At 54.3% G+C, this 22,198-nt stretch overlaps 7 protein-coding genes and 1 non-coding gene across 8 annotated transcripts; 3 read left to right on the top strand and 5 right to left on the bottom strand.

The window, feature by feature from the left end:
• Nucleotides 1-67: 67 nt before the first annotated feature.
• QC761_708475 (uncharacterized protein) lies at nt 68-853 on the top strand. Its single transcript, XM_062882397.1, has 3 exons — nt 68-388; nt 455-538; nt 670-853. The coding sequence occupies exons 1-3, from the start codon at nt 73-75 to the stop codon at nt 717-719; spliced, it is 450 nt and encodes a 149-aa protein (XP_062728435.1). The 5' UTR covers nt 68-72; the 3' UTR covers nt 720-853.
• Nucleotides 628-4,431, bottom strand: QC761_708470 (uncharacterized protein). The gene is made up of 4 exons (XM_062882396.1): nt 2,902-4,431; nt 1,709-2,792; nt 1,392-1,653; nt 628-1,339 (listed from the first exon to the last, which is right to left on the bottom strand). The coding sequence occupies exons 1-4, from the start codon at nt 3,170-3,172 to the stop codon at nt 914-916; spliced, it is 2,043 nt and encodes a 680-aa protein (XP_062728434.1). The 5' UTR covers nt 3,173-4,431; the 3' UTR covers nt 628-913.
• On the top strand, nt 3,627-7,722 carry PDR6 (member of the karyopherin-beta). Its single transcript, XM_062882395.1, has 9 exons — nt 3,627-4,014; nt 4,126-4,152; nt 4,215-4,322; nt 4,402-4,583; nt 4,648-4,989; nt 5,039-5,165; nt 5,225-7,013; nt 7,067-7,257; nt 7,321-7,722. Exons 3-9 carry the CDS (start codon nt 4,278-4,280, stop codon nt 7,714-7,716), a joined length of 3,072 nt encoding a protein of 1,023 aa, XP_062728433.1. The 5' UTR covers nt 3,627-4,014; nt 4,126-4,152; nt 4,215-4,277; the 3' UTR covers nt 7,717-7,722.
• Nucleotides 7,723-8,156: 434 nt separating this feature from the next.
• On the bottom strand, nt 8,157-8,227 carry QC761_0108410. The gene has a single exon. It is a non-coding gene; the product is annotated as a tRNA-Gly (tRNA).
• Nucleotides 8,228-9,356: 1,129 nt separating this feature from the next.
• Nucleotides 9,357-14,048, bottom strand: QC761_708450 (uncharacterized protein; the record flags this gene model as incomplete). Its single annotated transcript, XM_062882394.1, has 5 exons — nt 9,357-10,342; nt 10,399-11,088; nt 11,266-11,366; nt 11,443-11,539; nt 11,599-14,048. 5 exons carry the CDS (start codon nt 14,046-14,048, stop codon nt 9,703-9,705), a joined length of 3,978 nt encoding a protein of 1,325 aa, XP_062728432.1. The 3' UTR covers nt 9,357-9,702.
• Nucleotides 14,049-14,112: 64 nt separating this feature from the next.
• QC761_0108390 (uncharacterized protein) lies at nt 14,113-15,111 on the bottom strand (the record flags this gene model as incomplete). The annotated part of the gene is made up of 4 exons (XM_062873195.1): nt 14,113-14,196; nt 14,251-14,327; nt 14,527-14,869; nt 15,091-15,111. 4 exons carry the CDS (start codon nt 15,109-15,111, stop codon nt 14,113-14,115), a joined length of 525 nt encoding a protein of 174 aa, XP_062728431.1.
• Nucleotides 15,112-15,615: 504 nt separating this feature from the next.
• On the bottom strand, nt 15,616-17,421 carry QC761_708440 (uncharacterized protein; the record flags this gene model as incomplete). Its single annotated transcript, XM_062882393.1, has 4 exons — nt 17,150-17,421; nt 16,816-17,004; nt 15,871-16,683; nt 15,616-15,794 (listed from the first exon to the last, which is right to left on the bottom strand). The coding sequence occupies exons 1-4, from the start codon at nt 17,340-17,342 to the stop codon at nt 15,616-15,618; spliced, it is 1,374 nt and encodes a 457-aa protein (XP_062728430.1). The 5' UTR covers nt 17,343-17,421.
• A 107-nt stretch (nt 17,422-17,528) lies between these two features.
• SNF5 (SWI/SNF chromatin-remodeling complex subunit) lies at nt 17,529-21,869 on the top strand. Its single transcript, XM_062882392.1, has 2 exons — nt 17,529-19,703; nt 19,768-21,869. The coding sequence occupies exons 1-2, from the start codon at nt 17,799-17,801 to the stop codon at nt 20,200-20,202; spliced, it is 2,340 nt and encodes a 779-aa protein (XP_062728429.1). The 5' UTR covers nt 17,529-17,798; the 3' UTR covers nt 20,203-21,869.
• Nucleotides 21,870-22,198: the final 329 nt, after the last annotated feature.

Below are 22,198 nucleotides of genomic sequence, written 5' to 3'. Positions count from 1 at the left end.
ACGGCTCCCCTATGCACACACCGCAACCCCAGCTTCACCTCACTCACCAACCAACCACAGCTCACCACTTGTATGTCCATTACCTACCCTCACTCACCCCTTTTATGTCCGATCCAGATCATAATGCTCACCACTCTCATCAAACTCTCACCATCTACAGTAGCTCCCTCAACAACCAAAATGGCCACCCGTCTCCTCCTCAACCGCACCCTCCGCCCAGCCCTCAGCCTCGGTCTCACAACCTCCCTCCTCGCAATCCACAACCAAAGACCAATGCGCATGGATGCCATCCCCTCGTCTAACAAATCCTTCTCAACCACCCGTCCCGAGAGAAAAGACCGGCTAGACCCAGAAATCATCAAACAGCTTTCTGGCGGTAGTCTCTCAGGTATGATTTTGAATCCCTCCTCTTACATCGTCATATACAACCATCCTAACACGCACCCCATCACAGGCTTCGCCGTCGGCCTCCTAGTCTCCGTCTTCTCCAAAACCCTCGTCCTCCTGGCAGGAATAGGCATGCTCACCATCCAAGTAAGTAAGGCGACTAATACTTATTTTATTGTTATTTCTCATCACCAAGAAAATTAGTGATAATACTTCATCGTGATGTAGACACGTCTCCGTGCCTCGCACACTTTCATCATTCTTGCTAACACCCTCCACCAGGTCGCTTCTCGCTCCGGACTCGACCTGGTCAAGTACCTCCGCCTGCGTGAGCGTTTCCAGGGTTCCCGCATCCTAGCGGCCCTCAACCAACACACTGCCTTCAAGCTCTCCTTTGCCATTGCCTTTGCCATGTCGGCCTTCATGTCCTTTTAATTCTGAAAAAGTCCGTTAGGGGTATACGTTCTAGACAATCCCGACCAGAAAAAAAAAATCAAAATTCTTCCCCACCGTGACAACAAGGCAATCAAAAAGGCTGCGTCTCCCGCAACAACCAGGCCTTTGTCAGAGGATCGTTCTCAAAGTATCCAAGCGTCTTCTCGAGAATCTTCTTGTTGGCCCGGTTTAGCCAATCCTTTTCATCCGGTGTGAGAATGGTCTCATCAATGAGATTGCGGGCGTACGGAACCATGGTGACATGCTCGAATCCGAGGTATGGCTTGTCGCCAAACGAATGCTCCGTCTTGACCTCCTTCACAATGGCGAGGTTTTCAATGCGGATACCGAATGCTTCATCTTCGTAGTAGCCTGGTTCGATCGAGAGCACATTGCCAGCGGCCAGGGCAACGTCGATATACTGTTTCCTTGTACCGATGCCGATGGGCCCCTCGTGCACGTTTAGGAACGAGCCTACACCGTGGCCTGTACCATGGCGATAGTCGAGGCCATATTTCTAATCATCTGTCAGCGGGTACCACTTTGCATCCACACATCCTTAGACTCACCCAAAGAAATTGACGGGCCATGACATCGATGGCGAAACCACTAGTTCCCTTGGGGAAGACTACCGAATCCAAGGCGATGTTGCCCTTGAGAACCAAGGTGTAAGCCTTCTTTTCCTTGGCGGTTGGCGTTCCAAAATGAAGGGTTCTGGTGGTGTCTGTGGTGCCGTCCAGGTACTGAGCCCCGGAATCGCAGAGGTAGATGGCGTCGGGATCAATGATCTTGCAGGCACCCTTCTCTGGCTTGTAGTGAATTACAGCAGCACTAATACCTCGTCAGCAACCACCGCATCCCGTCTCTCACAAAAAGAAGTACTCACTTCGCCCCTGTCGAGGAAATAGTATCAAAGGAAAGTCCAACAAAGTCCTTGTGCTTTGATCTGATCTGCTCCAGCTTGTCGGCCGCATCCACCTCATCCAGCTGAGCCTTCTGGTTCACAAGTTGGTCTTCCAACCAGGCAAAGAACTCTGTCAGAGCAGCGCCGTCACGAATGTGGCAGTTTCTCATGCCATTCAATTCAACATCATTCTTGACAGCCTTGGCATCACCCACTGGACTCCGGACTTCATCGACAAACTTGTTACCTCCCAATGCCAGCTTCAGAGCCCATGACCCCTTACTCGAAATGAGATACTTCCTGGGCTTGGCGTCCTTGGAATCGGCCTCTGCTCGGCGAGCAAGCTCCTCGCTGTCCTCAAACAGAGCACCATAGGGCTTAATGGTAACCTTGTTTCGTTCAAGATAGGTCCTGCACTCGTCGGTCAATTTCGCTTCGTCAATGTAAAGTGTAGCGGAGGCCTGCGTCACAATCGCGTACGAAAAGAAGACCGGGTTGTAAGCGATATCGCTGCCGCGGAGGTTGAAGAGCCAAGCGATCTCGTCAAGCATGGAAAGAACAAAACCAGCCGCCTTCTTCTTATCCAACTCCTTGCGGAGATCGGCAAGCTTCGCTGCCGTGTCCTTTCCAGCGTATTGCTGGCCCAAGAGGAATACACTGTTGCTGGGGCGAGGTGGTTGCTCAGAGCCCCAGACAAGGTCTACCAGGTTTTCCTTGATCCCAACAAGACCACCACCACCGGCGTTTTTGATATCCTCATCGAGCTTCTCGGCAATGGCGCTGGAAATCAGCTGAGGGTCGACACCAATCAGCTTACCACCCTCTGCTTCTTGCGTCGCCCATTCCTGCCAGGTTGGTACATCCTGCATACCAGTCTTGAGCAAATACCAGTTGGAATCCAGCTGCTTGGAAGCTTGGTTGAAGTATCGGCCGTCTGTGGCGAGAGCTGCTTTGTCCAGGGTCACGATGGCGGTTCCTGCTGACCCGGAGAAGCCAGAGATGAATGTGCGGCGGGCATCGCAGTCGGCGATATACTCGGAGGCATGGCTATCTTCGGATGGTACAACTGGAAGAACCAGGTGTTAGCTGCGGCTGTTGGAGGAGATAAGACGAAAGGCATCTCATGACGTTGGTGGATGGATAAGGGCGGCGTGAGAGATGGTTGTATAACCTACCATAGACATGAAGGTTGCGCTCCTTCATCAAGGACCGCAGGGCGGCCAGCCGGCTCGTGGTATCAACAGTCACCATCTCTTCAACAAGTGTCGTCTTAGTAGCACTGTTGCTCAGGAGTTGGGCTTGGGTGCGGAATCGTCTCTTAGTACGGAACAGGGCGAGGGGGGAGCTGGCGTTGATAGCTTGGCGAGCTCTAGGTACAGCGGATGCAGCAGAAGCTTGGAACAGAGAGAGTGCTGTTAAGCTAGGAAAGGCCCATATATGGCGCATGAGGAGGCAGGTAGTCTCTATATATCTATTGGCGAGGTGGGTTGGTCGGACCAAACACACCACTCACAACGTGTAGGCCGGCACCGAAGAAAGGGCCGGAATGCAGGGGACGGAAGGGTATAACGAAACAAGAGAAGAAGCGTCTCACAACCGGAGCAAGCCTTGAATTGTTCTCAAAGACTGGCTTCTTGAAGATGGTTGGTTGGTTGAGTTGCGTTGTCGTGGGCTTCTCAGATTCCCAAGTTAAGTGCTAGCTGATGAGGGGTCCTTGGGTGGGTGAGGTTGCCCGCATTCAGTGCATCGAGCCCCACCCTATGCTGCCCGCCCCTCTGCAAGGCGCTGGCCCCGCCGCCGTATTGGGAAGGGGGAACCCGGGCAGCATCTCCCATGTAAATGAAGACGGCATTTCGCGGCAAGTTTCTGATGCTCCTGAAGGTAACCATTGCGATAGATTGGGAGCTCTGGGAGACCTCACGTGGCATTCTGTTGAAAGGACTGGCCTCCACCAGTACCGTCAACTGGCTTGCCGTACGGTTAACCACATGATGCATGGTCTCACCCGCACGGGAACCTGAGGGTGACACTTGTGAGTGGTGTATATGGGGTGCGGCAACGACAGCTGATAAGAGTGTGGTCGGAACTTGAGGTGTGTTCCCGATCTCCAGCTGAAGGGAATGAGCAAACTAGCAACCCTGTTGAATATACAAGCACTCTTCAATAGAGACGTATTGCTGATATCAAACCCGATAAGGGGAACCCCACTAGAGAGTAAGAGTTGCCTAGCATCACTGAAATGTCCAACAAGGCAGCCACGACCGAATAACATTCAGCCCATACAATAGGTAAGCAAAAAGAATTTCCCAAAGACAGTTCTCCTGATTTTAGGTGTCCATTCTGCCACACAGAACAAATAAACTATCCATAACATCAGCAAGGCTCACTAACAAGGGAAGGACCGAGCTTGTCTGCTAGGAAAAAAGGTCAACCAATCAGAACCACTTCTCTTGACACCCGACCTCTAACAGCACTTCATCTTTTTCAGACCAGACGACACACAACTGCAACATCAGAAACCAACTTTAAGCCAAACTTATCCAACACGGCTATGGATCCGTTACCATTACCAACAAGCCTCGCCGAGGTGGAAGGAGTAAGTGATGTCTTTTGCCGCCAGCTGTGTGGCTGCTCGCAAACGAAAAAGAAATCATGTGTTAACACCAAACCCACAGTTGATCCGAGCGCTCTATCAGCCAAACCCCCCTGAAACCATCTCCAGAATACAAGAGGTTCTTCAGCGACTTCAGAGGTCACCGGAAGGGTGGCAGCTTGCCGAGAGTCTCATTGCTCACCCAGAAGACAACATCAGGTTTTACGCCGCGCTAACCCTGATTGTCAAACTCAACCGAGATAGGTACATAGCTCCAGTGCGGCCCTCCTCGCCACCATCAAGACCTGAACACTAACCATGTATGTAGCGCTGGTCTGAATGAAGACGATGCCAAGCTTCTTCTTGAGAACATCGTCAGCTGGACCATCCAGTCGCTGAGCGACGGGGCGGCTCCCTTCGTTACCAAGAAGCTGTGTTCGGCGCTCATTACCTACTTTGTACTTTTCTCCCACGTGTGGCCCGCCTGCGTTCGTCATTTTATCTATTGCCTGGATCTCGGCAGAGGCGTGCCCGTGGAGAATCTAGATGATGCCTTGTCGACAGATATCCTCGTGGGTAATCTGGATAGCCAGAAGCTCAAGGTGGCTATTTGGTTTGTCACGTCGTTGGTGGAGGAAGTCGGCAAGACCGACATGAACTCGATCAAATAGTAAGTTCCTTCGATCTACGAAATGTGATGATGACTTACGATAGTACAGTGCAGATGTCCACCAAAGACTCGCCAAAAACGGCCAGGACGCCACTTGTCTCCTCGCCCGCGGCTTTGCTCCACCTATTGACGAGGTCGGGCTCAAGACTCAGGAGGAAACACTGGCATGCTTCCAGGTAAGTCACCTCGACGGCATCATGTTCTTGACAGATGAAGGAGCCAACACTAGACCTAGGCTTGGATCCTTTACGCCCAACGAGCGTCGTCCGATGTAGACCTGTTGGTGACACCACTCCGACAACTGGTTGATCCAGCATTGCAATGCTTCACCAACGAACATCTTTTTCAAGCTACCGCCGAGCTCTTCAGTGATGTGCTGCAGAACTACTCGGGTTTCTTCACCAAAGCGCACTATGACGCGCTTTCTTCTTTCTTTGAAAGCCAGTGGGCTGTGAACCACTATCAGCAAATTCTCCACGGGAACCACCGTGAGGATGGAATTTCCTTTGGACTACTGATGCTAGCCTATGGCGATGCCCAGGTGCAAGCCTTGCTGGAGGGTACAGACGAGCGGTCTCAGAGATTCCTGGAAAGCTTAAGTGGGCTTCTTGCCACTGACGGGTACTTGGTCGGAGATGACGCCATCTTCGTGCCCGCCCTCGAGTTCTGGTCAACCTTCATTGAAACAATGATCGACTGCACCTTCTCGGACGGGGATCAGTCACCTGTCTGGAAACCATATGCTGAACGGCACCTTAAGGCGGTGGTGACAAACAGCTGGCGCAAGATCCAGTGGCCCTCAGCAGAAATCTTTGCTGAATGGGACTCTGCTGAGCGTGCTGCATTCTGTGACGCCAGAAAGGATGTTGCAGATATGCTTCAGTCAGTTTTCACCCTCGAAGGTCTGGATCTCATTTCTTTCTTCGCCAACCTCTTCCTTCAAGCGCTCGCCTCACAGTCGTGGGCCGAGCTTGAGGCCACGGCGTTCTGTCTTGGTGCTCTCTCCGATTGTATCTCTGAGGACAGCAAGTATGATGCCGAGCTGAGCAAGGTCTTTGCTTCTCAATTCTTTCACCTTCTTGGTCAGGGCCAAGCCGCCGTACCACTGCGCCTCCGCCAGACGGGGCTGTCGTTGATCGAGAGGTACTGCGAGTACTTTGAGCGCCATGCAGACTACCTGCCGAATGCCCTGAATCTTCTCTTCGCTGCTGTGGGGGACTCTGTTCTCGGTGGCCCTTCGGCACGGTCGATCTCTACCCTTTGCTCTTCGTGCCGTACCATTTTGACTGGCGAGGCCGGCACATTCATCAGACACTACCAGAACATCCGTGGAAGACAGGTGCTTGATGCTCTAGCCGAGGAGAGGATCGTGCTTGCCGTTGCCTCCATCATCCAGTCCATCACGGACGAAAATGAGAAGCTGCAGAAATTCGAGGAGCTTTACACGATCTTCAAGAAGGACTTTGAGTTCGCCGTCCAGCTCAGATCACAGCCTGGCTTGGTGGACCTGACAAATCCAAATGTCCTAAGGGGTCTTGATCCCCCTATTCCCTCATCTTTTCCACTTGTGGAGGGCATCTCCCTCCACATTGCACTTCGGTCAATGAGGTGCATTGCCAGCATGTCGAAAGGCATGCAAGATGTCAAGGAGTCTCCTGTGGATTTGGAAGACGAATCGCAGGCTGCCAGAACAAGCGAGAAGCTTGCTGCGCTACAGGCCGACATTGTCAGCCTTCTCATAGGCGTTCAGCAAGTTTTCAGCACTACGGGAGAGATTGTAGAGATTATCTGCAACATCCTGCGTGCTGGGTTCTCAGAGACGGAACCAGGCCCATTTGTCTTCCCTGCTGACATCGTCACCAATTACTTTGTTCAACAGTCGTTTGAGACGCCTCGGATGGGAACGCTTCTCAGCACCGCTTGCTCCTTTGTGGGGTCGCTATACAGAGGGCCAAAGGCGATTGTGCCGAGTCAGCTCGTCCGCCTGGTGCCATGGGTCATTGCCTTGCTTCAGAAGCTCCCAGGTAACCCTCCACACCCCCTTTTCTCACTATCTCATCACACCTAGCTGACACAGCCCCAGAACCAGAAGCAGACACGGAAATCTCCCAAAACGGCATCTGCCTCATCGACAGAGTCCTGTCCAAATACCCCGAAGTCCTCTTCCAAGTCCAACCGGGGCAGATGCTCGAGTTCTTCTTCATGTTCACGCTCAAAGTCCTCAACGGGAAGGAACCCCTTCCCAAAACTGCCGCAGCTGACTTTTGGGTATGTTAACCCCCCACCTCCCTTTGCTCCCAAATCACACTAACCTTTTTTTTTTTTTCATAGAGCAACTTTATAACCCTCAAACCCCCCTCCCCAGACCTCGCCTCCCACGTCTCCAACGCAATGTCTTACTTTGGCCCGTTGTTGGCGCAAACGTTAATCAACAATATTGGCGGGAATGCTGCCAGATCAGAGCTGGATAAACTCAGTGAACCGCTCAAGAAGCTGGTTACTCAGCAGGTTCAGGCGCAAGCTTGGCTGGAGGGAGCGCTGACGAGGACGGATGAGGGGGGGAACGGCGGCGGTTTTCCAAGTGCGGCGGCGGAGAGGGTTAGCATGGCTGAGAGGGCGGCGTTTTTGAAAAAGGTGGTTGGGCTGAGGGGGGCGAGGCAGACGAATCAAGTTGTGAGGGAGTTTTGGTTGCTTTGTAGGGGGAGTAGTTTTGCTTATGTTTCTTAAGGCGGGGGTGGAGGGAGGCAGGAAGCAGATATGGAGTGGATTGGGGGGGGGAGGGGTAGGTTTTGGTTTGAGGGAAGGGGTGGTTTGGTGTATGGGTTGTTTTTGGGTGTTGCATAACTGAGAGGGGGAGAGTGAGTACCTGAAGATGTTGGAGGGGTGTTTACTGGTAGTGAGGGATATTTCTAGTACTATCGAGGGCATTCACGGAAGAGTACCCATGTAGGAAAATGCCAGATTTTACCGCCATGGTGTTCATTGTATCTGAGGCATTGTTTGATTGGGTTGGTTATCTTGCAGTTATTCCAAAGATGAAGAAGAAAATTGACGCAGGTATCAAGAAAGAAAGCATAACAGCCTGAAATGAAAACTAAAAGTAGCCAGAAGAAAAGTGACGGAGTGTGTGGAGAAGGAATGCAAAAAATGCAAAAGAGAAGTTATTATGCATCAGCCGTGAATCGAACACGGGGCCCATCGATGGCAACGATGGATTTTACCACTAAACCACTGATGCTGGTTCTCTGATGACGTTGGCAGCAGAGTTAGATCCTATGTCTCACATTTTCCGCGGCTCAGCATAACCACAAAATATCACCAGCCAGGCAGTTGGCAAGTCGCCACTCGATCTTCAGTCGAAAAGGAAAGGGGAATAAGTGTTTCGGACATGACACGTAGTAACCACACCCATCCTTACAAAGAAACCAAGGCGATATGAAGCCAAACGAGTCATGTAATCCGAAACACGATAAATAGCGGACTGGGGTAGGTAGAAAGGAAAGGACTTGAAGCCGTCACCAATCATGCACCCATGAGACAAGTCACAAAGTCGCCAAACCACCTGACATAAATGTAACCCATGAATTTATACCCCCTTGTGTAACTAAGACCTCTCTTCTCCCAGGTGACCAACGAACTCCCCCATCCAGAGAGGCAGACACTGTAGAGCACCCATCCCTCAAGCCCAATCCCGTCTGTTCATAAACCCAGTCGCCAAACGTCCAGGTCTGAGGTCTTCCCACAAGTCAAGCGCATCCCGTCTACCACCTTCCCTTCCCTCCCAACCAACCACTACATTTCCCTTCCCTCCCAACCAACCACCACCTTTCCCTTCCCTCCCAACTCCCATGCTCCATCGCCATATACCCAGCCAGGCCAAGTACCTAGTCCAGTCACTCAAGTCCAGACCACCACCAATCCCCCCTCGAGACTAATAAAGGGGCCCCTTTGCCAACTGTTGACAAAGACCCAACAAAGGAATCCCAAACCCCCAACCCCAACCCCAAGTCAGTGTGTCATACACACCGCAGTCGTGGACGCATCAGCAAATCCGCTTCTTTAAAACCACTGATGCTTAATTTCCTCTCGTAAAAATGCGCCTTTCTCGCTAATGGTACACAAACAAAAACGATAAATCGAAAGAAAACCACCACCAGCACCAGCACCACCATCACCGCCTCTCCTTCACCCCTTTGCCCATCGCTCTTTTTATTGACCCCACCCAACGAACAGAAAATGACAAAACCTTCGCTCCCTCCCAAATCCCTTTCCCAACCCAACCAACCTCCGCCATTAAAAAAACTCCCAGGTATGATGTTAAAAATCCCAAACCCCCCAAACCAAGTGCCCCAATTCGAAAAAAGCTCAGGTTGTGTGGTGTCAAGGATGTCGGGGGGAAAACCACCGGAAAAAAAAAATGTATCAACCCGAATGCGTGAAAAATGACCGAGTCTAAAGGTATGTTCGGTTATAAACACGACTGCAAAAAAAAAAAAAAAAAAAAAAAGACCGCGCCGCCGGTGTAATTAATCGGCGCTTGTGAACAACTCTCTGCTTTGTAGCTCCTTCTCGAATCGTCCATGTAATATCTAATTGAACCGTAAGGTAAAAACAAACCCGGCTCTTCAGACCGTCACTTGCTCCACAACCTTTCTCAAAAGCCATGTTGCCTACGCAACGGTTTGTATGTAGAATAGTAGAAAACAAATGCGTCTACTCGAGATCCATGACGTCCCCCTCGACCGAGTTCTTGTCATCGCTGTTGGATTCAACGATGGCGGGCTCGGTTCCGACCGAGGTGGCCTTGGTCGGTGTGGTCGGCAAGTTGGCATCCTTGCTTGGGTTCTCCTCCAGGGGAGCCTCGGGAGATTGGTCGCCCAGGGCAGGCGTCTTTTCGCCTTGGGTCATGGCGGGGACATCATCGGTGGCAGCCGGAGATGGAGCCACTTTGTCGGCCTCGGAGTCGCCATCAATGGACATCGAGGTCGTCAGGCTGGGAACCGCAGGTGCAGTCCCGTTGGCGCCAGAGCTAAGGAGCTGCCGGATTTGCTGCGACATGACCTCGGCCTGGGCCAGCATGGCGCGCAAGCTCTGCTGGTCCATCCGAGTGAGCTGCTTGGCGGACTGGAAGTGATCGGCGCTCCCACGAGACATGAGATTGACGACGCATGGGTCGGCCTGGGCGATCAGTGTATCGATCAAGGTGGTGATGGGGGCAGTCCCCTGGCCGCTGAGCTGGGCCAGGTTGCGAACGGCTTGCTGCTCCTCAAGAGTCCGTTGCGTAAGCGGAACGGCTGGGGTCGTTGCCGCATTCAATGGCGGGATAGGCTTCCCCTTGCGGTTGAAGCGAGCGCTGCAAAAAGTTAGTCTGGCGATTTGGTCGTCCAACAACACGATGCAGTCACTTACCGAGACAGAAAGTCGGCCCTGATACCCCTCTCCGGAAGACGCACAGTGCGGCCGTACGCCTCGCTGTTCCGCCAGCTGCTGGCGGGCGTGTCTTCCTCGAGAGCGACGTCGATGTAGCCGTCGTTGATGAAGCCGCGGCTGAAAGCAGGCCGAATCACACTGGCCGTCTTGGGCTTGCGGACCCGGTGGGCAGGAGCGAGCACCTCGGGCATCTCAGCCAAGAGCTCGTCAATATGGAGAGGGCACTTCCACGTGCGCAGGACCGGGGGGTTGGCCAAGGGCGGATCTAGGCAGTCGAGATGCCAAAAGATACCACAGGCGCTGCATGGGATAATGGCGCGGTCCGAAGCGCTGTGTTTCTGGCAGCTGTGGCAGATGGCAGCATTGCCCTCGGCATCGCGGAGCCTGAAGAAATCAGGCGCCTCTTCATCGCTCTTCTTCTTGCGAGCAGTCTTGACGACTGGCAGAATCTCCTCATACTCGCCCTCGGGTCCTGTGCGGACTCCCTCGAAGCAGTTGCGGATGTCGGGCGGCAAGGCAAAAGCGGTCGAGTTCTTAGCCTCGAGCTTCTCAAAAAGCAGGGCAAAGGATCCCGTGTGCTCGCGGAAAGGTTGCAGTTCGCGCGTCATGCGGCACACGTTGCAAAACCACTCGTTAGGCATCGCATCTCGTGCCAAAGGGGGATCGACACAATTGAAGTGAAACGACCGGGTGCAGCCGTCGCAGCAGATGAGCTCGCCGTTGCTGCTGCAAGAGGCGCAATAGTCGTCGTTGTCATCCTGTGCATGGTTAGTTACCTCTTTGCTGGTCATGACTGTGGTAATTTTGCAGAGTTTTTTTTTTTTTTTTTTTTTTTGGGGGGGAGAGTGAGGGACTACTAGTGATGTCGTGGGAGGGGACAAAAGGGTAAAGTAGGTGTGGGAGACACACACACACACACACATGCACACACACACGCGTGTGTCTCTGAACCATGATGCATTCGCATTCAAGGATATCGCAGGGCAGAGATGAAATTTGATGAAATCAAAGGTGCTTGCTTACCTGGGGATTGCCGACGGGACCGTTACCAACGGGACTGCTCCGCTCGCCGCTGGGACGGGGAATACCTGCCAAGGGACCCGTCTTTTTCTTCATGGGCCTATACAAACCATGTCAGTAGATTGTAGATTGATTCTCCGTCATCCAAGAAGCACTTACGAATTCTTAACTCTGAGCCCGGTGCGGGCCTTCTTGGCAGGGCGCAGAGTGGCAGGTGTGCCAGCACGTGAGTTGGCGGCAGTAGAAGGCGCGGCTGAGTTGGGAAAGCCTGGCGTGATGGGCGACGTTGGATCTTCAACCTCATCATGAGACCGCTTCCGGGCAGACCGGGTGCTTCTGCCTTCCCGAGCAGCCGGGGTGGAGCGGGAGGCGGGTAGAGTGACCCGCGGCCGTGTGGCCAACGCGTTGGGTGTCTCCATCGTCATCATGGATTCATCGGCTAAAGGCTGGTCGACGAGCCCTCGAGCGTTGCTGTACTCCCACTGACCGCTGGCATCCTTCTTCGTGATGGCATCCTCAAGAATCTTGCCGTTGGTGACTTCCTTGGCCTGGCGACGACGCTGAGTCTTTTCGTCGTTCTCGTCAAGCTTGCCGACCTTGCTGGTGAACACGATGGCGGGCTTGTTCTTCTTGCCGTTCAGGCTGGTGATGAATGTGTCGACGGTGGCGCCGGGGTCGTAGGGCTCCTCATCGACAAGCGACTGGTCAACGGCTGGCGTCTGGCGGCGGGAGTTGCTGGCCGACTGAGCAGGACGCGGCGCAGCCGAAGCAACAGACGAGCGCCGGGAGGGTGACACGTTCCCGCCCTTGCTCTTGCGTGGTGCATTGGACCGACGCCGCTTGCCGTTGATTGGATGGGCCGGGGCAGGGCTGTTGCGCGAAGGAGGCGCATCGGAGACCAGGGCCTCCTCTTCATTTTCAATCGCCTGATGCCGGGCTGCTACCGGTGTCAGTGACAGTGAGCGTGCCGTGGATAGCGTTGATGTGCTGGAATGAGACGTCGCTCTGGTGCGGCGGCGCGGTGTCTCTGCGACCAGCTTGCCGTCGACCTCTTGGGTCGTCGTCGTCGTCATCGCGCTGGCGGCGGCGGCGGCGGCGGCTGTTTCCATCATCTTCTTGGATGTCGCCTCTGAATGTCGAGCTGATTTTCGTTTCTTGCGAGGGGGCTCCTCTGGCTCTTTGTCCTCTTGACGCTCCGGCTCAGCCTGAGGCTCGTTGCGCTGTGGGAGCTCAGGCGTCTGCTCTGGCTCGGTATCGGGCGCTGTGGTGCCAACAGGCTCTGGGTCTGACGGGAGAGGCCCGACAGAGTCTTCAACAACCGGGGGGTTCTCGGCGACAGCGGCGGGAAGTGGTGTCGCTTCCCGCAATGGCAGCTGCACCGGTTCCTGCGCCGGCTCTGGCTGCGCTGGCGACTCTTGCTGTTGTGATGGTGCACAGGCTGGGGCTGGGACTGTTCGAGTTTCTGGCTCAGGCTCGGGCTGTTCAGTATGACGATCGAGCGTCGATTGCCTCTCGGTCTTGGGGGCTGGTTCTGATTCCTTAAAGTGAAGAAGCGACACGCCAAAGTTGATGAGATGGTTGTAGGGCGCAGGCTTCGCCGGCGGGATCGAGGTTTGTTCGTGGCCAAAAAAGTATTGGAATCCCTGGTTGGAGGCCTTGCCCTCCTTCTTTTTCTTCTGGATATCCTTAGCAAACTTGCTGAGCGTGGGTGCGTCCGCCTTCTGCATGAACACCTTCTCGATCATGGTGAGAAATTCCAGGCTAGTGCAATTTTCATCGTAGAGGGTGCGCAGGGCCCAGGCAGTGGGGTAGCGACAAAACTGCAGCGCTGCCTCAACCGCAGCCTCCACCACCTTGGCCGTGATCTTTTTCAAATCATCCTCACGAGACGCACTGCTTGTGGACGGTTGCTGCTGAATATGATGATGATGAGAAGGATGCGATGAGGCGCTTGCCCGGGACTGACTTCTGCGGTCGGCCGACGACACCTGCGACATCCTGCCCGGACCCCAGTTGCCCGCCTCCACGTCCCGCGAAGAAAAAGAGCCATGTGAGCGCGAGGGTGCACTCACTGCAGGAGTCGTCTCCCTGTAATTGATGCCCTCGGCACGACCTCTGTCCTCGCTCTTGATCCGCTCCAGGTAGGGGGCTTCCGTGTATGGCTCGGCCGTCTCGTCCTCCTCCTCCGTCTCGTCCTCCTCAGGCGCCGGCGGAGGAGGCGGTGGCGGCGCCGCAGGGGTGGGCGTAGATGGCGCCGCAGGTCTGCTCGACTTGAGAACAATTCTGGTCTTGGGGGGGTTGGCGGCTGGTGTTGGTGTCGCGGCGCTCGAAGACTTGAAGACGCCGAGCTTCGGCATGGTGCCCAAAGGTGCCATATTGTCAAAGACGCCCTGCCGCACAAGGCCTGCTTCCTGATAACTGGGCTTGCTCTGCACTGGAGGCTCCAACCAGCGCTCCAAGAAAGTGCTCTTCTTTGGCTCTCTGCCCTCGGCAGCAGAGACGGCGGCGGCCGAAGACTCCTTTGTGGTGGACTCGGACGCCGTGACTTGCGGACTCGAAAAACGCGACCGAGAGGCCCGCGTGTTGGAAGATATTGTGGTTACTGGCATGATAGGGCTCGCAGCTGCGGTCGCGGGTGCGAGCGTGGGTGTGGTAGGTGGTGCAGTGCGGGAATCAGCAAGAGCAGCTCCTGGGCGACTCGGCCTCGTTCGCCCCCTTCTTTGATGGAACCAACGCACGCCGTGGTTCGTTTCGCGCCTGCGCAACGTGTTAGCATGGCTGCAGACAAAAAAGAAGGCGCACAAGACGTACCTGATGTCTGCTCCAGAATGGGAATCGTTGCAAAAATCGTCGCGTTTTTCCGGCGTTGAACGCGCGATTGCCGGTAGCTTTTGTGGGAGAAAAGGGTGCGGGAAAGGAGGTGTGTAGGGGGGGGGGGTGTGTCGCTCCAGACGGAGATCTTGTGGTCGGAGGTGACGGGTGACGGGCCTGACCAGGGGGGTGCCACTGTAGGTTAAGCTTCAGCACTGAGCAGCCTGCCTGCGCCCGATGCTCCTCTCCTCGGTGGAAAAAATAGGACCAACACACGTGGAAAAAATTGATTGTGATTTTTCGGGATCAAAATGAAAAGGAAGTGAGGATAGCTTTTTGATCTCGAGCGAGTCGCTTCTTGTCTGCTGTCGTCGAGCGTGATGCCCTGAGAGTTCTCTGTTTGTGAGCTGCTTGGTCGCTCGCTCTCCTTGGCTGCCGACTCGAGTTGATGGATGAGATAAGTGACGCGTTGCTCGGCGCGCCCTTGATTTGCTGCGTTGCCTGTATATCTAGGCAGTGGTGAATGAGAAGATGAGTATGCCGATGGCCACAGGTCGGCGATGATTGATGTGGGCGAAAAGGAGATGAAGGTTGTGGATGAAAAAAAGTGAGTGGTAAACTTTAGGTCGCAGGGGGCTGTTCTGCTTCAGGGGGGCTAGGGGGTTGGTTGTGTTTCTTGCTCTGCCAAAAAAAAACCCCCCTCCTTCCTTCCGTCTTGCAGCTGCCAGCCAGCACAATAGGCCACCACCTACAACAATAATACACAATAGGACTTGCCTCGAGAAAACAATCCACGTCAAAAACACAATATTCAAGTGAATCCCAGCTTGCTCCTCTCACCCGACGCCTCCTCCACCTCATCTTGCTCCAGACCCCGCCGATGACTACACTCCCATCCATCCCCCCCCCTTTCCTCCCCCTCCCCGTCCTCTCACGTCCTCCATCTTGACGCCAATCACCCGACGTTGACACACGCCTCATAGCGTCACCACCTAGCGTCACTAACTTCATACCTATTGTTCACTCAGCTGCAAGGGATGCCAAAGGGCGATTAACTTTTTTTATTCATTTCTGCTCGAACTAAGAAACAGCGATAAGCCAAGGCGGCGGGGGTAATGGATAGAAAACCTTTTTCTCCTACCACATCCCCACACCTTTCGCTTTGCCCCTCCCAGCTTGCCGTTGCTCGACTGTCCCTACTGTTCTGCTGGGCACTTCAAGCCCAGTCCTCCACGTAACAAAGCCGTTGCGGCCGGAGAGTCGAGAAGCTGCTTGGAGGAGGTGTTTGCACCCCGGACACTCCTGTGCTCGGGTAGCGACGCTGAATCCAGCTCAATGCCCCCCATATTCAACCCGCCGTTGCGTTTACTCCTCGCCCTCGGCCTTCTTCTTCTTGTTCTTGTTCTTCTTGCCCGTGTTGCGGGACAGGGGCTGCTCAAGAATCTTGAGGATCTCCTCATCCACAATCTTCTTGTCCGACTTCACCTTGGCGAGGTCCAAAGCAGGGGGAGCACCAACCTTGGAGAGGCCGTTCTTGGTGATGGCTACAATCAATCATTTGTCAGCACATCTATGTCTGCAGCTGTCCTAGAATGACGTGGAATTCCAAATGTTTCTTACCAACGGTGGTCAAAAGTCTGGCAACAGGTTCGCCGTCCTTCTCGCCACTGGCCTCGTACTGACGGATCACATTGCCACGGACACACTCGATGATGCCAGACTTGGCATCACGCTCGTCCTCGAGCTGGCGCAAGCTGAAGGGGAAGGTGCCAAACTTCTTCTGCACCTCGGAGAGGATCTTGCGCGAGGTGGGACGCTTGAGGGCGTATGTGTTGGTGGTGCGGCGGTGCAGAGTCGTTCTTTGCTCAAACTGCTTGACCTTGCCAGAGCCCAAGCTGACGCCAACCTCGACACCCCAGACCTCACCGACCTCGGGGACGCCCTCGCCCTTGGTGCCCTCGCCAGGAGAGATGACAATCTTCTTGGAGCCCTCGATCTCGTTGCGGTCAAAGAGCCACGACGTCGTGCTTTCAACAATGTTGCAGTCGTAGGCCTGGGCGACCTTCTCCAAAAGGCTGGAGATCTTGGACTGCGAGGGAGGCTTGACGGAAGCAGCCTTGGCCTTCTCCTCTTCGGTGCCGCTGGCCAAAAGTCCAGGGGGAATCATCAACCGAAGGAGGAGCTCGTTGACATAGTAGGTGGCCAGGAGAAGGTCGGCAGTGCGGCCCTCGATGACGGGCTCGGCTCCCTCCTTCTCGGGGGCGACGACGGTGTCGCAAACGATGGAGCCGAAGCCATCGATCTGGGCACCGAGCTGGATCTTGATGGGCTCGCCGGCCTGGATCTCAGTCGCAGCCTCCTTCTCGTCCGTCTTCAGGGGGGTGTAAGGAGTGACAAAGGCAGCCGGGGAGACGGTGGTGGGATGAGAGAAACCTATAGATGGGCGGAAAATCTGTGTCAACACCAACAACCGGCACAAGCACAAGCTCAGGGGGTATCGGGAGCCAGTGGCGACATGTCAAGGTGCGGCAGGCAGGATCCCAGGTCGGGCACCTCTTAACGTACCCTTGGTGATCTTCTTGCCGCGGTAGACCTTGGCAACTTCCTCCTCGATGAGCTTGTCGCCCTTTTCGCAGATGTCGACGATCTTGCTACCAGCGACGCATAGCTTCGATACCTCGGCCAAGACCTTCTCCGAGATCTGGGCGGCGGTCTTGTACTTGGTGAGGGTGTCGGGGTTGTTCAAAGTGTAGTCTTTATGGCGGGAAAAACAAGGTTAGCATCGGGCGGGCGCATGATGGGGAGCCCAAGGTGGTCCTGTCCTGTACACAAAAGAGACGAGAAGCAAGGCATGGGGATCCTATGTAGCAAGGCGAAGTGAAGGGGGGTGTGTACTGACCGACGGGCTTCTCCTCGGTGGTCATTGTGGCGGCTGGACTCGAACGAGCGGTGGACAGTCGGGGAAATAAACAAAATAGTACTGAGCGAGGGGAGGAAGGGGGGGGAGAGCAAACAATCAAGGCGGCTGGCGGGGCGTGACGATTTTGAGCCTGTTGCGGTTGCTTGATTTTGTGAAGGCGGGGTTCTTGCATTTGTGCCTTCGCTCGTCGCTGCACCCCACCACGTTATGACCTCCTTCTGGGCTTCTGAGTGGTAAGCACAGGCCACATTGCTACCTTGATTGCAATGAAGTACTGGCTACCCTGTTCTTCACCTGATCTGTACTTAGGATAGAAGTACCTGATACTCTTGAGCTCCTTGACGCTACCTTCTCGCGTCCCATTGGCTCCTGCTGCGACGCGCGCCTCGCCGTTTCTTGCACTTTCGCATCTCTCTGGCGCCCATTGATCTGAAGCCAACAGCAGCAGCAGCCTTGCAATTTGATTTGCTTCACTTCACCATTCACGCTCAACGACAGTCCATTGATACGCAACACAGCAACAAAGCTGCACCCTCCTAGCCACTATTTGCTAACGTACCCCATCGAATCCCCTCTATTCCACCATATCCAGCAGACACATACGAAACATACCCGCTACCTCGCGGCAATGGCTGCTCTCCAAGGGTCAGCACCACCAGCACTGGGCACCTTGTCCACGTCGAGCACTGCCGCCGACCTCCCCCCTGACACCGACGTCCACGTCGACGGCCCATCATCTTCCCACCAGCCTTCTGCATCCACACCTGCTGATGGCCCAACCAAATCCTCTGCCACCAGCCCCGAGCCCGAGGATGGGAATGCGGCGCTCCCCATACGCGACAAGGACAGCTTCACAAGAGTCATGGTGGACCGCTTCCAGACACGCGACTGGGTTCATTCTTCTCTTCTCGGCGAAGATCAAATACGGCTCGAAAAGACTACCAAGGATGTGCTTGCGCGTACCAGTGACTTCAAGACCTACAAGGAGTTCTATCACCAGTATCCGGCTAGGTTATATGGTGAAGGCTACCGAGGTTATGGCAACGGCTACACGGAGAATGGCGGGACTACCAAGCTCATATATCCCTCCCAGAGGCGTCGCCCCGGTCGCAGGGCCACGCCACCTGTCAAGTTCACAAAGTCCCAGATCAAGAAGCAGGCAGAGCAGCCTGAAGAACTGGTTCCCGTCCGGATAGATGTGGACTACGACAAAATCAAGCTCCGGGATACCTTTACCTTCAACCTCTATGAGCGCCTCGTGTCAGTCGAGCACTTTGCCGCTGAACTGGTCGAAGACATGGGCCTCGAACCGCCTCTGGCCAAACCTGTCTATGACCAAGTGGTTGCCCAGATGACGGAACAGCTCCAGGATTTTTTCCCCTTCGTCCACTCGGAAGAGGAAGCCCTCGACCCCGAGCTCCCCTATTCGGCATACAAGAATGACGAGATGCGCATCCTGATCAAACTCAACATCACCATTGGGGCACACACGCTCGTGGACCAGTTTGAATGGGAGCTCAACAACCCCCTGAACTCGCCCGAGGAATTTGCTGCTTGCATGGCCCGGGACCTCTCTCTGTCGGGCGAGTTCACAACCGCCATTGCTCACTGCATCAGGGAACAGGTCCAGCTCTTCACGCGCAGTCTGTACAGTGTGGGCCATCCATTCGACGGCCGGCCAATCGAGGATCCAGACCTCCTTGCTGCCTTCTTGCCTACACCCCTTCCATCTGTGTTCCGACCTCAACAACAAGCCAAGGACTACGCACCGTACTTGTACGAGAATACCGAGGCCGAACTGGAACGAACCGAAAACATGTTCTCACGTGAGCAGAGGCGACAGAAGCGTTCTACCAACAGACGTGGTGGGCCTCAGTTGCCGGATCTTAAGGAAAGGCAAAGGACCATCCGAACTTCGATCGTATCCTCGGTGCTGCCCGGTGCAGCTCTAAACATTGAGGAAAGCCGGCTGTTCAAGCGCGCCACTGGTGCTGGGGCTGGCAGGGGAGGCAAGAGGACACTCAGAGATGGTGTCGACCTTTCAGACTCGGAAGACAGTGACGAGTCTGATCCTGATTCACCGGCCGTGTCTCAGCTTCAAGGGACCGCCAGAACCAGGGGTATGCGCGGCGCCGCCACGGCAGCTGCCCAGCGCATGGCCAATATTGGCCGATCCGAGACCCCTGAGGCTGTCATCCACCACCACGAGACCCGAACGTCTCGGCGGTATGGCCGGGAGGCCACCAGGGAGCAGACAGAAGATGTGCCACAGCAATACATGATCACTCTGCGTGTCAACCCGGCTCGACTTAGGAAGTTTATGCGGGAGTACAAGCCGAGGCCGCTGGCAGCGCTAGGCTCAGCTACACCAACGCCTGCTCACCTACGAGCTCCGGGCGTGGCGGGTTCGATGGGCCCACCGTTAACGCCATTAGCAGCAGGTGGCGCCGTGGCCCCTAATGTTCAGAACCAGCAAGATGGCATTCCGGCTCCACCACCGAACCCGGATGGCACACAACCCAAGATTGCAGCCGTAAGTTTGACCCCTTGTCCCACTTCGAGCCCGTGTTGGCTAGGTACTCATACCCTGCCCTTAGCCACCACCACCAGCGTGGCTCACAGCCTGTCTTGATGAGCTTCGCCGCGACTACCCCAACGACATCTTTGACTCTACAATGCGGTACTTTGCCATCAACTCCGAAACAGGGAACTCGATGCCTTTGCCTCTCACCCCGGAACAGATGGCCTTGCCCACGACAAAATACGTATTCTTGCCTAGGATCAAGTGTGCAGACTGTCCGGGCAAGAGTTATACCGTTGGTCCGGAGCACACGGTCAAGGGCTTTGAGGTGCATCTGAGGAAGAACAACACGCATCAGGAGAGGGTCAGGGCGAGGCTGGCCGGAGGCGGCGGGCTGCCAGTGGTGGGAGATGGGAGGAGTCCGAGTGTTGGGGCCGGTAGTGGGGCGCCAGCTGGAGGGACGGGGATCGTCATACCCGCCTTGAATCCGAATCATACGCGGACTTCCTAGAGCCAAGGTCAGCCTGGAAGGGATTTATTTCCTGGACGATTGTCAACCGGTCGGGGACTGGATCCGTGGATCTTTCGGATGCTATTCCGAGAAGCCAAGCCCGTACGAAATCGTTTCGTTTTGGTGTACTCCGCTCAGGTTCCTGGGGCGCCGTGGCTGGAAACGTCCGTTGATTTTCAGAATATGGTGTCTGAGGACGAAAATGAGCTTTTCAAAGACTAGCAGTCTGCCAAAAAGGGTCGGCTCCCTAGAGAAGATGCGCCTATTTCTGAGTCGCCCTGTCGTTTCTTAACCAGTGGGCCAGATGATAACATAATCTGGCGGCCATATGCCGACGCGCCTCCCGATCAGGATCCGTTTTTGCAAAATGAAGCCAATTTCGAGTACTATCGTTGGGCGACTAGTGGAAATCATGGCGACGAAGGTCAGCCTTCCCAACACCTGCAGCCTCTTCGGGGGGAAGAACGCCGAGAAGAGATCATGCCCTCTCAAGTTGATCAGGCTCCTGAGGAGAATCTGTCTTTCCTTGATGATGATGATGGTGTGTTACCCTCTGGATTTTTGGATGGTGGGTTCGATACCAACGAAGGGCAACCTTCCCAAAATTCGCAGTCTCTTTGGGAGGATGAATACCGAGAAGAAGTCATGCCTCCTCAAACCAATCAGCCTCCTGAAGAAGATTCGCAGCTCTTTACTCAAGCCAATTTGCCGCCCTATGGTTTTTGGAACAGTGGGTTCTCTGCCGGCGAAGGTCAGCCTTTCCCAGACTCGCAGCCTCACGATGGGAACCAGCCTCCCGCAAGGCGTGGGGGTCGCTAGTATTGTCCAATTCCCCATTGCCGGAACAAGACTGGATTCAAAAGTGAAAAAAATCTCCGGCAACATATGAAAGATGTGGCGCACGAAGCAGGTCAGCCTCTCCCGAACTCGCAGCCTCACGATGGGAATCAGCCTCCCGCAGCGGGTGGGGGTCGCCATTATTGTCCGCTCCCCAATTGCCGGAACGAAATTGGATTCAAAAGTGAAAAGTTTCTCCGGGAACATATAAGAGAAGTGGCGCACGAAAAAAAAGAAGCAAAGTCTACCGCGTATTGTTTCCCATGTGCGGACAGAGGAGGAGGAATCCCATGTGATCGGAAATCCCCATGCAAGCAATGTAAAGATCACCAGACGCATGATCAGTGCAAATATGATCCTGTCTTGAACAGGCCTCGAAGGGATTACAAGCCGGCTGCGCAGCAACGAAAAACCACCACCGGCCATCAGATCTGTCATCCATGCCAGGATGCTCATCTTGTATGTACAGGGGGGTCGTACTTTGAACAGATCGCGTGTGATCAGTGTAAACTGCGCGGCTTATCTGAGCACTGCAAATAGGAGACGCAGCCGATAACTCATCGGGCTATAACCGGTCCGAGGGGCCGTTCAGGGGGGGCGGAAGCAGCGAGTTCACAGGGGTTTGGTGTTTAAAATGTTTCTTTTTCTCATATTCTATGCACGCAGACAGGTTTCAGCGGATACCTAGTCAGAGTAGTAGCAGGCTCAATGATGTATGTTTAAGTGGTTTTGGTTGGGTGGAGGAAAGGGAGGGGGAGAGGAGCCGTAAATTACATGTTTTCAGCGTTTTGGGTGGGAAGAAGATGAAATATACAATTCTCCAAAACAAGAGACGATTTTTTTTGGTGTTTGGTGTGATTCAGACTTGCTGGTTGGTTTTGATATATGCGTGCGTGTGTTGTTCTTGTGGGAGGTATCTAACGCTATTGGGAGAAAATAAGAGAGAACCTTTACGGAGTCCCTTATTTTCTCTTACCAGTGCCCCTCTCCCTACCTATTTACTTTTCCTATAATATAGTAAAAGGCCTTTCAAGATAGTTTAAAGGCCTTTAAACTATCTTGTAAAGCCCTTGAACTATCTTTTAAGCCCTGTTAAGTATCTTTTAAGGCCTTTGAACTATCCTTTCCGTCCTTTAACTATTTTTAAAGCCTATTAATT

Source organism: Podospora bellae-mahoneyi, chromosome 7 (genome assembly GCF_035222275.1).
Source record: "Podospora bellae-mahoneyi strain CBS 112042 chromosome 7, whole genome shotgun sequence".
In the NCBI taxonomy this organism is placed as follows: Eukaryota; Fungi; Ascomycota; class Sordariomycetes; order Sordariales; family Podosporaceae; genus Podospora; species Podospora bellae-mahoneyi.
This window is presented reverse-complemented; position numbering and strand designations above follow the sequence as displayed.